This window comes from Pipistrellus kuhlii, unplaced genomic scaffold (assembly GCF_014108245.1).
Source record: "Pipistrellus kuhlii isolate mPipKuh1 unplaced genomic scaffold, mPipKuh1.p scaffold_m20_p_5, whole genome shotgun sequence".
In the NCBI taxonomy this organism is placed as follows: Eukaryota; Metazoa; Chordata; class Mammalia; order Chiroptera; family Vespertilionidae; genus Pipistrellus; species Pipistrellus kuhlii.
This window is the reverse complement of record NW_023425551.1, coordinates 25,360,106-25,375,749: the sequence shown is the minus strand read 5'-3', so window position 1 is coordinate 25,375,749 and position 15,644 is coordinate 25,360,106. Positions and strand designations below refer to the sequence as shown.

General features: G+C 38.4%; 1 protein-coding gene across 1 annotated transcript in view; it reads right to left on the bottom strand.

Annotated features, from left to right (window-relative positions):
• Positions 1 to 15,644, bottom strand: part of ADGB (androglobin) — a 112,059-nt gene that overhangs the window by 53,423 nt on the left and 42,992 nt on the right. Inside the window, exons 14-20 of the mRNA XM_045572888.1 lie at positions 14,821 to 14,854; positions 13,255 to 13,435; positions 12,444 to 12,507; positions 7,720 to 7,822; positions 5,302 to 5,443; positions 3,859 to 3,973; positions 1,575 to 1,742 (exon numbers count right to left, since the gene is read on the bottom strand). Of these exons, the coding sequence (XP_045428844.1) occupies positions 1,575 to 1,742; positions 3,859 to 3,973; positions 5,302 to 5,443; positions 7,720 to 7,822; positions 12,444 to 12,507; positions 13,255 to 13,435; positions 14,821 to 14,854 (807 nt within the window). The remainder of the gene's footprint in view (positions 1 to 1,574; positions 1,743 to 3,858; positions 3,974 to 5,301; positions 5,444 to 7,719; positions 7,823 to 12,443; positions 12,508 to 13,254; positions 13,436 to 14,820; positions 14,855 to 15,644) is intronic.

Sequence of the window (15,644 nt, the reverse complement as noted above, 5' to 3'; positions counted from 1 at the left end):
TATTCTTTTACTATATGAGCCTACAGTCCTACAGGCTAGTATTTACCCAAAATGGTTAAAAACTTATGTACACACACACACACCTAATACATGGATGTGTATATCCACTCTATTCATAATTGCCAAAACTTGAAAGCAGCCAAGATGTCTTTCAGCAGGTGAATGGATAAACTGTAGCCCATTTAGATGATTGAATATTATCCGGCACTAAAAGGAAGAGCTATTAAGCAATGAAAAGACATGGAGGAATCTTAAAAGTATGTTACTAAGTGAAAGGAGCCGATTTGAAAAGGTTACATAATGTATGATTCCAGCTACAGTATATGACGTTGTGGAAAAGGAAAACCCGTAGATAGAGTGGAAAGTGCAGTGGTTGCCAGGGGCTGGGGTGAGGGAGGAATTAATAGGTAAAACACAGAGGAGGTTTAGGTCAGTGAAAATACTCTGTCTTCTATCATAAGGATGGATACATGTCATTATATACGTGTCTAAATCCACGGGCTGCACAACACCAAGCATGACCCCTAATGTAAGCTAAGGACTTTAGAGATAATCATGTGAATGTATGTTGATCAATATAGCAAATGTCCCACTGTGGTGGGGATGCTGCTAATGGGGGAGGTTGTACCTGTGTGGGAGGGCAAGGGGGGAGGCAGGGGAATGTGAGAAATCTCTAACTTCTCAATTTTGCTGTAAACCTAAATTCTCTAAAACAACAACAACAACAACAAACAAACAAAATATTAACCAGGTGCCATGTATTTTTATTTGCTAGATCTGGCAATGCTACTGCCCAGGGGACATCTCACAATGTCTGAAGCCATTTTTAGTTGTCAAAACGGGATACAACTGGCATCTCGAGGGTGTAGGCTAGTCATGCCCCACAACAGAAATCATCGTGTCTGGCTTGAAAAATCAAAACCTAGCAGGGACCATGGAGTCTTCATATTTCACTCCCTCAATGCTTTCTGTGAAGCCAGAATGCTACTCAGCTCACCCATCCCCAACCGCCTCCTCCCCTGCCGGGAAATTTTAACTGTGGGGAAGTTACTGGCCCTGGGAGTAACCATCTCCAGGGTCCAGAGTGGGAAAAGGGTTGGTGGGTGTGTCACCATCTCCCATCCTTTAGTGGGACCCTTCTGAAGAATGTCCTAACTTATCAACATCCCCTGGACAATTTAGCCACAGCAGCCCACAACAGCCAATGTCACATTCTTTTTTTTCCTGATTCATTAAATTGATTGGGGTGACATTTGTCAACATGAACATATAGGGTTCTGGTGTGAGTTTCTATGTTACAACATCTGTATATTGCACCATGTGCCACCACCCAAAGTCAAATCTTCTGTTACCGTGTAGTAGCACCTTCTTCTCCAACCCACTTCCCTCAGGCAGTTAAATCAGTCAGAATACCACCTTCTTTATCATCACATTCTGCCTACTCCATCATTTCTGCTTCCCAAAGTCAGTTTCCCCCCAAATTGCCTTCATCCACAGCATTTCTCAGGCTCTGATTTGGGAGTCACTTTCCCTGAGAAAGTCTCCTCCTAAGAGCATGTGGTGAGCGTGCTTACCCTGAAGTGCTGTGCAGTCTGCTCTTTGTTGTGGAGGGGCACCGGGTAGTGGGCTGTCTGTAGGTCTTTCAGCGCTGCAGAAAGTTTGGCCTTGTCCTTGAAATTAGCAATCACATTTCCAACAGCCTTCAAAATTGTGAGAGCCTGCTCTGTAAACCGGAAGCTCTCCTGTGAAGACAAAGCATCACAGCCAGCCTCACTCTCATGTAGTCAAGTGTAGTTAGATTTACAACAATTTGATTTCTGTGACTATATTAAATCTCTATGACATGGCTGATTCAATAGTTACTTATAGAGAAGTTATTTCACCAAGGCTGTTCGCTGGGTGGTGTTGTCTCAGAGATGTCAAATAATGGTCCCTGCTGCAGTGGGAACACATGGGAAGACTGCGTACCTGATATTGGAGTTAGGGAAAGCTTCTCCACAGTATTATTATTCCAGACGTAGTTCTGAAGAATGCCTAGGGATTAGTCTGACAAAAGTAGCATGGGGTCTGAGAACAGACGGGCAGGGAAGGATCCAGGAGAGAGCAATAAAGATCAAGAAGACAAGACGGTTGCGCAGATAGTGTGGCTCAGTGGTTGAGCATTGGCCCCTGAACCAGAACATCATGCAGGAAGCAGCTGATCAATGATTCTCTCTCATCAATGTTTCTACCTCTCTCTTCCTCTCTCTTTCACCCTCTAAAATCAGTAAAAAAATATACTGTATTTAAAATAAAGAAGACAAGAGGGCGAACTAACCTGCTGTCAACTAGGAAGAAACAATAAAGGCCTGTCCCCTTTTGCTTTGCCATTAGAACCAAAGAACACTGAAGCCTGGCCTTGAGCCCCAATAATTTTTATAAGATGGAGGAGTTGATAACCCCAGGGAAATATAGGTTTACAGACCAAAATAACTAAGCACCTAGGAAGTTAAGCCATCTAACAAAAGAAGCAAAGCAGAAAAGCCATGCTATCTAAAAGAGTTATTTTTCTTTAGGGAGAGAATGACAAAACAAGAATTTAAAATAAGCAGGGTAAACATGATGAAGGAAATGAGGGACATCTATTAATCAACTGGGCTTGCTGTTCTCCCCTTGTGTCCATTGAGCAGGAGGGAGAGGCCCGTGAGAGACGGTGCAGCAAAGATTGGAGGCGGCCATGGGGCAGCCTGCACAACCACTGGCCAGAGAGGCAAGCATGCATAACCTCAGCTTGCCTGGGCTCAGTGGTTGATCTTAAGCCATCTTGTTGCTACCCTGACCAAGAGCTTACTCTCTGGCTGAGAAAATCCCACCTTGTTGCTATGAAACTGTGCTAGGTATGAGATGGATTGGGGGGAGGGATAAAGCTGACTTGTGTTGTGGGAAGGCCCTATGCAAATCTGTCCCCCAAATGTATGTGCCTACATACCTAAAGAGGATGCTGCTTAGAGCAGTGTTTCCCAACCTTCTCTCATGATGAAAATCACCTGGTGGAGTTGTTAAAACACAGATTCCTGAATCCCAACTAAGAAGTGCTAAACTAGAATTTTTGGGAACATATAGGTAAAATTGCATACCTAACTTAGTGCTCTGTATATAAAATCTGTCTTAGAGCACTAGTTAAGTATACAATTTTACCTATATGTTCCCAAAAATTCTAGTTTAGCACTTCTTAGTTGGGATTCAGGAATCTGTGTTTTAACAACTCCACCAGGTGATTCTCATCATGAGAGAAGGTTGGGAAACACTGGCTTAGAGGATGTACAAAACCAAGACAGGCCCTCGGGGGAGGTGCTGAACCCATTTACCTCCTCTCTTCTTTCAGAAACCAAGGAGAGGCCATGAGGAGGAGGAAGGGGAGATGAAGGAGAGGGACAGAACCTTCCATGATCCTCTCCTCCTGAATGCCAGGGACACAAACTGCAGGTTCCTCAGGCCAAGGGAGAGGCATAATACTAAATTTAAAGTATATTAAAAAAGACTGTACTGATCCTTCTACCTCCTGAAAGACCACTAATACTGTGGAATGAATATATGTGAAGTGTTTACAGATGTGAAAAAGGATTCAACAGAGCAGAGGTGAAGGTAGTTTTTAGAAAAAAGCTAAAATTATTTTATTTGCATCCTGCAGAGTTTAGAGTGTTTATTGTACATGACATATTTTAGAATTTCTTGCAGAATATACTTATAATAATTTTAAAGGGTTAAAAAATGAGTAAGCCAAACATAAAATTAGGACATGGTTTAGTGCAAATTCTTTGAAAATAAGGCACACACGTGCACACACACACACACGTCACAGTTGCTAAAATTATTTACCAGCTCAAAGTTGGGCAGCACCACATCCTCATCCCCGATGACAAAGTTCACCATGCTGCAGACGTGTAAGGAGTGCCCGATGGGCGAGTACGCGGTGAGGAGCAGCAAATGCCTCCTAGAGAGAATGGAGAATGCTGAGGACCAAGGGCTTCCTTTGTTGGAATCCTTGCCTGTTTCTTGATGACAGTTTGCGCTCAAAGTTAAACATTAGTAAGCAATGAATTCTTTAACACAGATGGAATAAAGCCCTTTGGATTTTCACTGCAAAGAGCCATCTGATATCACAGAATGTATATTTCACTGTCAGACAAAAATAGTTACACTAAGTGACAGATGTACACACTGTGGCGACACCTGTCACACACAGCGGTCACATGGTGAAAGACTCCTCTCCATGTTGTTCCCTGAATAACAGTCATTCATGGTGGTGTAAGTCTCTGTAGATTTCATAGTCACTTTCTCACAAATGCCTACTTTCATGAATGTGGTTTATGTCTCTCCTACAAGGATGCAGTGTCACCGAGAGCAGGTGATTCATTTCTCTCAGTTATTGAGCAACTAGAGCATGTTAACAACACACATGCTGATAGTTGAAGCCCATTGGAGGAAAATGTAAATATAACGAGATTGTTTATTAAGTCCCTGACCTTAGTTATCTCAATGAATGAGCCCTCAGAATGAGTAAGGTTCCTAAGAGAATCTCTCCATACCAGAGTTTTTAAGGCATAGGTAAGAATTATTGAAGTTCTAAAATTCATTATTTTTTTAAAAAATATTGTATGCTTGCCATAGATTACTTTAGCAATTGATTTTGTTGCTTCTGCTGCTTTTTTTCCTTTTGTTCCAAACATAGCTTATCATTGATCACATAGAATTAGCATGATTGATCTTGGGAAATCCAGGAAAAATATTTAATTCATCTAAAATATGAGGGAATATTTTGAATTTTATTTACCAAAATCAAAAAAATTCTTTGATTATACCTGTTTTCTTTAAAATGGAAAACATGATGCGATTAGCCAACTTTATATTAATGAAAAATAAAACTACAAATGAAATGAAAAACAAACTGCAGATAAAACTATGGTTTGGCAGGGAAATGCTCTCTCAATCTTTTTAATAAAATCATGGTTCTTGCTAAGAAATATAATGAGATTTATAAGAAAACTAAAAGGATTTTTCAATAAATAAATTTTAGGAATTTAAACCATATGTTTTACTAAAGAAATTACTAGTCTGACAATTATGAATCTTCTAGAAGAGGTTTTGTGTGCAGCAGTTTTTCAATTTATTTGTCCTCAATAACCATAATGATAGACTTGTTCTTATCAAATCACATTAGGGAACAATATCTGAGGTTCTTTATTGTTTAATTACTTAATAATTAACAACTTATAAGACTTTAAAAATTTTTTCTCTGGGAAAAATAAAGTCATTCCATACCCAACAGGCAGGCGAACCATAGATGCCTTGGTATTATAAGTATGAATCTTCAGAATGATGTCACGTGGCTTCACAGATTTCCAAAAAAATGTTTCAACTATAAGTAGTCCAGGCTCTATCTGTGGGCTGTCTTTTGTAAGAGCTAGAAAAAAGTGAAAAATATTAAAATTTTATTGATAGAATGTAGCTGGCTTTCACTTCACAATATTAATAATAATAACATCAGGAAATAGAGATGTTCTAATATTTTCATAAACATTAGAAATTATTCTGGGTAAATATTTATTGGAAATAATATTCAAGTGGAATCCAGATCTTGCTTCCTGTCCCATTTCCTTCCTCATAAGCATCTCTTCAGGTGAAGAAACCAGGGATGAGAACGTGAGGAACAGAACAGGCAAGGACATTTATTGGAGTAAACAATCACTTTTATTATCTGTGACAGGAATTAAAATATATCTCTAGATGTACTTAAAAAAAAAGACATCAAGATTTTCCTAAAAGAGTGGCAAAGCAAGATCAAAATAGTCCATTATTCATCAAACACTTTACTTTTGATTCTTAGCTTTGACTGGATATATTGTAGAAATAGCAAATAATTAACATATTTAACGTTAATATTATGTGTGTTCTCTTAAAATAACGAATATTGATTATTCATCTGTAGCTGAGGGCAAAATACACTTAAAATTTTAAAAAAACAATTGAGATAAAATTGATATATAACATTGCACTATTTTAAGGTGAATAGCATAATGATTTGATATATGCTACATCATGAAATGATTATTACAGTAAGTTCAATTACCATCCATCACCACACATCATTTTTTTTCTTGTGATGGGGGCTTTTAAGATTTACTGTCTTACTTACTTTAAAATATATTTACCATGCACTTTAGTTAACTATAATCACCTCTGGGATGTATATGTTTACCTTATTTCCAGATAATACTCAAGCTGAGCATATAAGGGTCCCAACATGACCCAAAGCACTTCTATACACATAGAATTTAAATGTTTGAGGGCATGGTATGGCTTAGGAGCTCTTGTTTAGGTAGGAATACTAAGCCTACACCACTAAAATTTGAAAAGTTTATTAAACAAGTATTTATTGCCCACCTGCTACATTCTTGAAACCATTGAAAACATTGTCTATATCTCAGTGCAAAGGCACAGTCTCTGCCCTCAATGTTGTTAGGACTTTTAATATGAAACACTAAAAAATATGTATTGAAACCTCTACAGTGCCAGGTACTGTTAATTTGAGTTAGATATATATGTTTTAAGAAAACAAGCCAAATAATTAAGCATATTTTGTGCAAATGTGCGTGTGTGTGCAAAGGGCTGGTCTTAGAAGCAGGAACAGTCAATCCATTAGAAGAGGAGGGGAAGCTGACTGAAGCTGGGGAGAGTCCATTATGGGAGGATAAAGCAGGTCATTTCTGGATTTTTTCTGTCTCTTCAGTGAAAACATAATCAGTTGAAAATGAGTAAGGATGAGAGTGGGTAGTGAACATCTGAAGGGAGAGATTTGAAGGTCTAAGATAGACATCCAGAAAACAGAGTGAGAGAATAAACAAACTTGAGAAATGTCGTCAGTGTCCTAAGGCCTTTTTGAGATCTGTGATCCTCAAGTTAAAGAGCTAGCTGATATATATATATTTTTTCTTCAGTCACATTCAGCTGCTCTGATGTAACCACAGGATTGGTGTAGAGTTCCATTATTGAGTTCACCCAATATTGTGATTTCTCTAGGAACCTCAGGTGAGAGGGTTGAGGTACATGTGAGAATACAATTATAATAGAGGAGCATGGAAAATATACTGGTAATGAGAGAAATAAAGACATGAGGAGAGTATGGAAAGAGAAATAGTGGTAGGGTCAATGGATGGTAGTCCCAGTGAAGTCAAACAACTGTAGGAGTGAGAGTTCCCAAGAGAGTGAACTAGATAATCGGGGGTGTTGGGGAATGGAAGGAAGGGGGGTTGTAAGAAAGCTTGAAATTGAAACATTGGATATGATTCAGTTATTGGTACAATGAGTTCTAAAGTATATACATGAAAGTAGGTGAATGAGAAAAAAAAGATGTTTAGAATTGTCAAATTAAAGAAGAAACGGTACATGTTATTCAATATAGATTTTGGAAGAATTGAAGTATAGGGTAACCAGGTGTGCAAAGAAGGTGAACAAATGACTGCAGGAAGAGGGAGGGTGGTCAAAGTGAGCACAACCCTTGATGTCTGCAGAGCACGACAATTACAAGAGATACACAGTCTCCTATAATCATCTGAAGAGGGTTTGAAGAAGAAATAAGTTCCTTCATACAAAGCCTTAAAATCTTATTATTGTATTTCCTCTGGGCTGAATGCAGGTGAGCTGGGCTTTAAGTCTATAATTTCCTCGGAGCTCTCTTACCTCCAGATTCTCCCCAGCGTACCAACGCAGAAAAGCAAATGAGTAGTTCAATAGGTTTTAGACTATCCACAAAAAGATAGTAGGACACACGCTCATCTGAGAACTGCAAGAAATCAGACCAAACATTAAACTTACCGTATTTTTCGGACCATAAGACACACTTTTTCCCCCCCCAGAAGTGGGGGGAAAAAGTCCCTGCGTCTTATGGTCCAAATATAGCCTACACATATACTTTTAAAAAAAAGTTTTTTTACTTGCCCGGCTCTGTGTGGTCTCTGTATGCTTGCCTGGCTCTAAAATGGTTCTAAATGCTGCTGTTTACTTTACAGGGTTGATTACATGTGTTTATGACTGTGATGTTGGGTTTTAATGCACATAAAATATTTAAGGACACTATTTGTTTCAGAATCTTTTTTTCTTCATTTCCCTTCTCTAAAAACTGGTGCGTCTTATGGTCCGGAGCGTCTTATGGTCCGAAAAATACGGTAATATTTGCCTATAAGCACTGTATTCCCAACTTCTCATAATAATACAACATCTTACATTTACAGAGAACTTACTGTGATCCAGACACCACAATAAGTCCTTTACAGTTTTCCTAAGATGAAGAAAATCATATGGAGTGAATGTTGGCGGGTTCTATAGGGCCTGTGTGGGATTGGTCCCATATCAGAGTCAGAGCTCATCTCCATGAGGAATGACAGGGGTGTGCTTGCCCCAGAAATAAAGAGGAGACTGGACCCAGGCTGAGCAATGCTCAGAGAACGGGTCCCTGATAGGCAGAGAAGCCACAGGGTAACTTTGGTAGAGAATGGAAGTGTGTAATGGGGATGCATTAAGGTATTTTATAGAGTGTAATGCCATATAAACCCTCTATTCCTTCTTTCTACAAGATTTTCAGAAATATACTGAGTGGCCAGATTATTATGATCTCTGAACACATAATCTGGCTACTCAGTGTATATTCTATAAAATAAAAGGCTAATATGCAAATTGTCCCCTCAACCAGGATTTCGACCAGCAGGTAGGCCAGCCAATTGCCCATGTCCCCGCACCGTGGCCAAGCTGGCTGGACCCCACTCATGCAGGAATTCATGCACTGGGCCTCTAATTTATATATATATATATATATATATATATATATATATATACACACACACACACACACACACACACACACACTAAGTGGACAGATTATTATGCGTTCAGAGATCATATTAATCTGGCCACTCAGTGTATATACATTGCATGCTAAGGCACCAGCCTGGATTTTTGTTTTTGAGATTGAAGAAAGTACTGAGAAAAACCAAAAATTCCCTTCAAGGACAGCCACAAAAGAGCTACATATACATGATCTCAATCCATCCTATATGGCACTACTAATAGCCATAACTAAGGATGAAGAAACTGAAACACAGAAAGGGTAAGTAATTTTCCAAAGGTCACAGAGCTTACAAGTAGCAAAACTGAGATTCAAAAGTTGGTCTTTCTGTCTATCTGACCCCAAGACTAGTAATCCCGACTATTGTGCTATTGCTGCATCTCATTCTTGGGGCTTCAACATAATTTTGACTTATGGTACATGGTAAATGTGTTAAATTAATTTAACTGTCACTATATTTTAAATGCTTTTCATGTTACTTTACCACAATATTTAAATAACCAGTTAAAATATGGAAGAAAAATCTCTAGTATTACTGTGAAAAATTAAACCTTGCTATTTAATAAAATATGACAAGATTGCTAGAAATACTCCATAGAGTGTAACAATGGTTCAATGATTTTGTGTTTTGCAAAACTTAGCATCTGACACTTTACTTCCCTTGTTTCTGTTTAGCTTTAGAATGTTGGAATAGAGACAGTTGTTTCAAATATTCACTATCTAAACCTATGAGGCATCATCCTGTGTGGATGCCTGAGTGAATTTTCTAAGCGGAGTTCATTTGTTGTCATTTTTAAGGGTCTGATAATTTTGGGTGGGGTGGCACTGGAGACTTCTGTGAAAAGACTTCCCTGGTGCCACACAGGCACCTATGAGAGCCCCTGCCTCACCCCTCACTGAGCACCAAGGGAACATCTAAGGAGGGTGCCCAGGAGAGGCCTCAGGCTCCACGCCCCCAGCTCGCCTGGTGCTGCTGTGGCCACTAGAATCAGGAATCATGGCCTCAGGCCACAACCTGTCCTGCCTTAAAGGCCATACTAAATGTCTTTAAGTTTGCGTTCCAAAAATCCTAAGAAAAATTTATCATTTTCTCACACCATTGATATAATTTTTTTAAAAAATCAGGGTAATGAAGAGAAACATATAGAAATGTCATCATTTTATTTTACCAAGCTGGGACTTTAAAATTAAAAAAACAAAAACAAAACACATATTTACCATCACTTCTTAAAAATAGGATCAGCATAAAGAACAGTTGGCTATTTTTCAAACATATCTATGTCATAAAAGGCCTGTGGTCATGATACTGTAACAGGGGAACAACCAAACAACCAGTCTCCAGGAGGTGCATGGAGCACCTCTCCTGGGCTGGGGCTTGTGGGGCTGGCAGGGCTGGCAGGGCTGGTGGGGCCAGAGACTTGGGCAGGGTGGGTCTGGGGTCCTGCTGGTATGGCGGGTCTGGGTCTTGAGTGATTTTGCATGCTGGGCCTCTAGTATACATATAAATATATTAGAATAGTGATGTATATAATAAACACTCATATGCAAACTGCCCTTAGTAATTAATAATGGCAGCCAACATATATTTTTATTTACTAGCAGACATTCTTCTAAGTGTTTCACACATATTATCTCATTTACCCTCCAACTTTATGATGCAGGTCTGTTATTACTGTCATTTTATAGAGAAAAAAATTAAGGCAAAGAGAAGTTAAGCAACTTGCTCAGAGTCCCTCCCCAAGTGGGATACAGATTCAAAACCAGACAGTGACACCCCAGAGCCACTAATTTGCTCATCCGACCTAAAGGCCCACCTGTGAGAACCCTGCAGGCTCCACTCCAGACAACCCAGTTCTCAGGATGCTTGTGCCACTTACTAGTTTGGTGATCTTGGGCAATTTACTCAACCTTGATCTGCCTTAGTTTCCCTACCTGAAAAACTATAACGATAGTCCTTTCACAGGCTTTGCTATAGGAGCTAATGCAATGAAGAGCCTAGTTCAGGGATGACAACAGAGTAAGTGTCTATAAATGACTATCATTTTATTTTTACCAATAGTTTGAACATGGGTATATTGCTAAGTTAACTGTAAACTGTGTAGTACTCTCATGGCATACTCTGGGTTCAGTCATTTGCAATGAAAAGTTCTGTTGTTTTCATAAAGCCAAAGCATTCCTCTGTGTGTTCTTATAGATACACTGAAGACTAGGTTGAACATGTTTTGCCTATCCCATCCCGGGTCACTACTACAGATTCGACTCTTTCAGAGCAGGCAGCTGGCTACAGAGCCCCTCTTGAGGAATGCTCGAAAGCTTTTCTCTGCCTGTGTTGTCATCCAGTCCAAGTGCAACAGGAAAGGTCATCGCCAAGACTCCTAACTTCCCCCAATGCTGCCTACTGCTCCCGGAGGTGTGGGGCAAGCAACATGCCAATTTCAGAACAATTTAGTTCCCCAGAACATGTTTCAGAATTTTCCAAAAAAATCCCCTCAAGGTGAGATTCGTTCATGCATTCACTCAACAATGTTTTATGCCAGGATGGGTATTACAATAGTGAGCCCAGGGGCAGAGCTCTTCTCCCTAAGGTGCTGAGGTCAGTTGGGTGAGAAGGTGAAGGGACATGGAGAAGTAGTCAGGCAGTGAGAATGGAGAGAGGTCTATGTCTGCGTGAGAATATGTTCTACAGAGTCTGTGGAGTCAGGGAACTTGATCCAGATTTTATGGCTAGGGAAGGAGGTCGGACAGGGTCAAGGTTATCCATGCTGAAGTATATATCAGCATTAGTTAGATGAAAGCAATATGAATGGAGGGGGATGAACTCCCAGCAGAGGGAAGAACGTGAGTAAAAATAACATAAATGCTAGTGAAAAGTGTGCTACGTTTTAGGAACTGCACATGTTTCAGCAAACAATTAATTGAAATCATATACAGTGAATTTATTTGTGCTTCTCTTTCATTTACTCAAAGATCAAAATTTTCTTCTTGTGAATGGATATATCAATGAACCACTACAACATAATTACACTTGGGGATAAGAAGTAGCAGAATTTTTCTTATCTTGATAAGAAATTAGCAGAAAATGCTAAGAATTGATTTAAAAATATACTTATATATCAATCACCAGTTTAGAAATGCTTGCTAAATTTGTAGGTATTTTTTCCCAGCATGATTCTATCAAAGATCTATACTAATAAAAGGGTAATATGCTAATTACACCAGATAGACTGGATGTCTTCTGGATATCCTTCCAGACAAAGCCACAGTGGTGGGGCCGAGGCAGAGGTGGTTAGGGGCAATCAGGCAGGCAGAGAGAGGCAGTTAGGGGTGAGCATGTGGGCATGCAGAGGGGTTAGGGGTGATCAGGCAGGCAGGCAGGTGAGTAATTAGGAACCATAGGTCCTGGATTGTGACAGGGATGTCTGACTGCTGGTTTAGGCCTGATCCCATATTGGAGAGAGTGCAGGCCAGGCTGAGGGATGCATTCCCCCCACACAAATTTCATGCACTAGGCCTCTAGTTTAAGTATAATAAGGGAAAGAGAATAAGAGATCATACTATTTACCTTGAATTCTGACTTTTGAAAGTTAAAGCAATATGAACTTGGCCTGTGGAAAATGTATAGATTTCTGAAAAACATTATTTATAACAGGTTATTGTCATTATATTCAACAAATTACTATTACTTGTTAAATTTCTTAGATTTAATTATAGGCAGAACAAAGTAAAGACAGATGAAAGTTAAAAAATACTGTCTACAGAGACAAGAAAAGTGGTTATCAGGGATAGAGAGGTGGGGGAAATAGGAAGAGGTTGAGAAAATGGTACAAACTTTCAGTTCTCAGATAAATAAAGTTTGAAGATCTAACATATAACATTGTGACTATGGATAACAGTGGCTTATATAATTGAAATTTATCAAGATAGTAGAATTTAAGTGTTTTCATTTTTAAAAGGCGATGACTATATTAATTAACTCAATGGGAGGATTTTTCATGATATATTTGTATATCAATTCAAAACAATGTATACTTTATTGTAAATACCTTAAAACTTTATTTGTCAATTATACCTTAATAAATCTAGGAAAAATAACAACTGTATTAAATCTCCTGAAAGAGACAAAAATTACCTCAGTGAATAAACTGTTTTTATTTTAATTAAATAAGTCTTTGAGGATAATCTAAAACTGGCCTAAAAATTGGCTTACCTCTTACTGTTCTATGTGACAGTCAGCTCAGCCATTTTTTCTCCTAACATTTTTTTAAAAAATATACCAATACTAGACTAATATTGACTTAACTCTTTTAAGTATTAGCTAAAAATTAATACCTTACATATCCACTATGTTAAATGCACATGAAAAACATACTTACTGAAAGCATGAATAGAAGTCTTTAAAATCAAACCATATTTCTTTACTAACACTAGTATTCATATCTGTAACTTCCTCCTGTGATTTATCCAGTGTTGTGGTCTGGCTGACCAGATCTCTTTCCAAACTCAGTCCATCAACTGGATGTGATGAGTCATTCAATGTAAGTTCTATTAGTTCATCTGTGTATGGCAGAAGACAACCACAGGTCAAACCCACCTACATTGTTAAGTATTAAGTTATCAAGACATGGAAAATCATAGGGGGCAGTTCAAAGTCTACTTCTGAAAAAACATTTACTGAGATAATCATTTACATGCAGGCCTCAAATTTGTGGAGATCCATGGATAAATATTTTCATAACTCAGCATAATTTATTCATAACATATGCATAGTAGAGTCTTTAGAAATTTCTAATTTACTTTGTAAATTTGTGCACACATTCTTTAGAGATTATAAAGTTACTAGAGATGCCTGACTGGTTTGGCTCAGTGGATAGAGCATCAGCCTGTGGACTGAGGGGTCCCAGGTTTGATTCTGGTCAAGGGCATGTACCTTGGTTGCAGACACATTCCCAGCGGGGGGTGTGCAGGAGGCAGCTAATCAGTGTTTCTCTCTCATCAGTGTTTCTAGCTTTCTATCCCTCTCCCTTCCACTCTGTAAAAAATCAATAAAATATATTTTTAAAAAATAAATTTAAAAAATAAAGTTACTAGAAGCCCAGTGCATGAAACTCATGCACTGGAGGGGGGTCCCTCAGCTCGGCCTGCCACCTCTCACAGTCCAGAAGCCCTCAGGGGAGGAAGGCAACCCAATGATCAGGGGAAGGCAATGCCCCATCACACCTCTGCTATTGCCATTGCCAGCAGCACAAGCCTCAGCCAGCCCTGGGTGCCACCATCTTGTAGTTGTGGGCATTGCCATCTTTGAGGGTGGGGCAGTCAATTAGCATATTCCCTCCTTATTGGCTATGGGCACCTCCATCTTTGTGACAGCACGAAGGTCAATTAGCATATTCTCTCTTTATTAGATAGGATAACAGAAATTAGCTAGCTTATGTACTTAAAATCTGCAATAGATAGACATATTTATATAAGAGGGGATAACTTGGATAACAAGAGAAATGAAAATTTGAAAGATTTATTATAATAGAATCAATGTATTTCAGTAAGTGACTTAATTGTTCCTACAGTCAGAAATCCCATGATCTTATTTCATGCTCATTTGGTAAATCCTCAAAATTCCTATAGACTTCTTAAACCTAAATTTACTATCAACACTTTTGGGGATTTGGGGTTTGGCCAAGTCTTTGTTCAAGAACTAATATGTTTTAGAGCTTTGATCAAAACATGCATGCATTAAAACACTTGATCTTTACTCATGGGGCTAATCAGATTGTCTTTTATTTTGACTTTAAGCTTGAATTAAACAAGTGAGATTATCTGATTTTTCTAGCCCAGAGCAGATTAGCCTCATTACATAAGAAGAGACCTGGAGAGAGGTTGCTGGGAGTCAGGAGGAGAGCTCTAAACTATCAAGAAGCAACGTCATGAGAAGATTCACTTACCTTTTCCATGTGTAGTTTGGGAGTAAACATTGCCCTGTGAATTGAAAAAAACAACATTAAGAAACCATTTATAAATTTAACAAAACATTATAGTTCTAAAGCATCACTATTTTTAAAAATTAATACAGTCTTTTAAACATTAGAATTAGATTTCTGAAAATACTAAAGCATACAGTAAATCAGAATTTTTTTACTTTGAAATTCAAGTGGTGAATTTAAATAACTTCTTGAGGATTTAAATTTGACATTAAAATACAGAATATCTGAAGGCATTCCATGATTTAACTTTGTAATAAAAGTTAAATAAAAACAATAATATCCCTAATTAGATATGTAACTTAGTATGGGGCACCTGTTATTATCACAGATTGAATATATTGAGGTTATGATAGACAATTAGTGGACAGATAATAAAAAGACTGGTTTCAAATTATAAAAATGATTCCTCAAAATTTTAACAGGGAAATTAAGTTGAATTCACATTTACAACCTATTCTCTCTCTAGCACAATTAAAATAAGTATAGAGATGTAAATGGTGTACATTTGTACATGCTGATGATGAGTAATGTCAACAATATTTTGGATAATGTACAGTAGATGGAGATAAAGATAAAGTAATAAAGATAACTGAATAGCCAAGTGCTAGTGAGAAAGAAGCCCAGCCAAGCCCCGGGACCCCAGAAATAATTAGCAGGTATCTGAGAAATAGAGAAAAGAGATATAGCCTGAAAGGTGTTGACAATCTATATAAAGAACAGATACGTCTCCAGTTCTCTCTAATCCACTTAACATCTATCCTGCTTTGCCTGAATAGGGCCCTGGA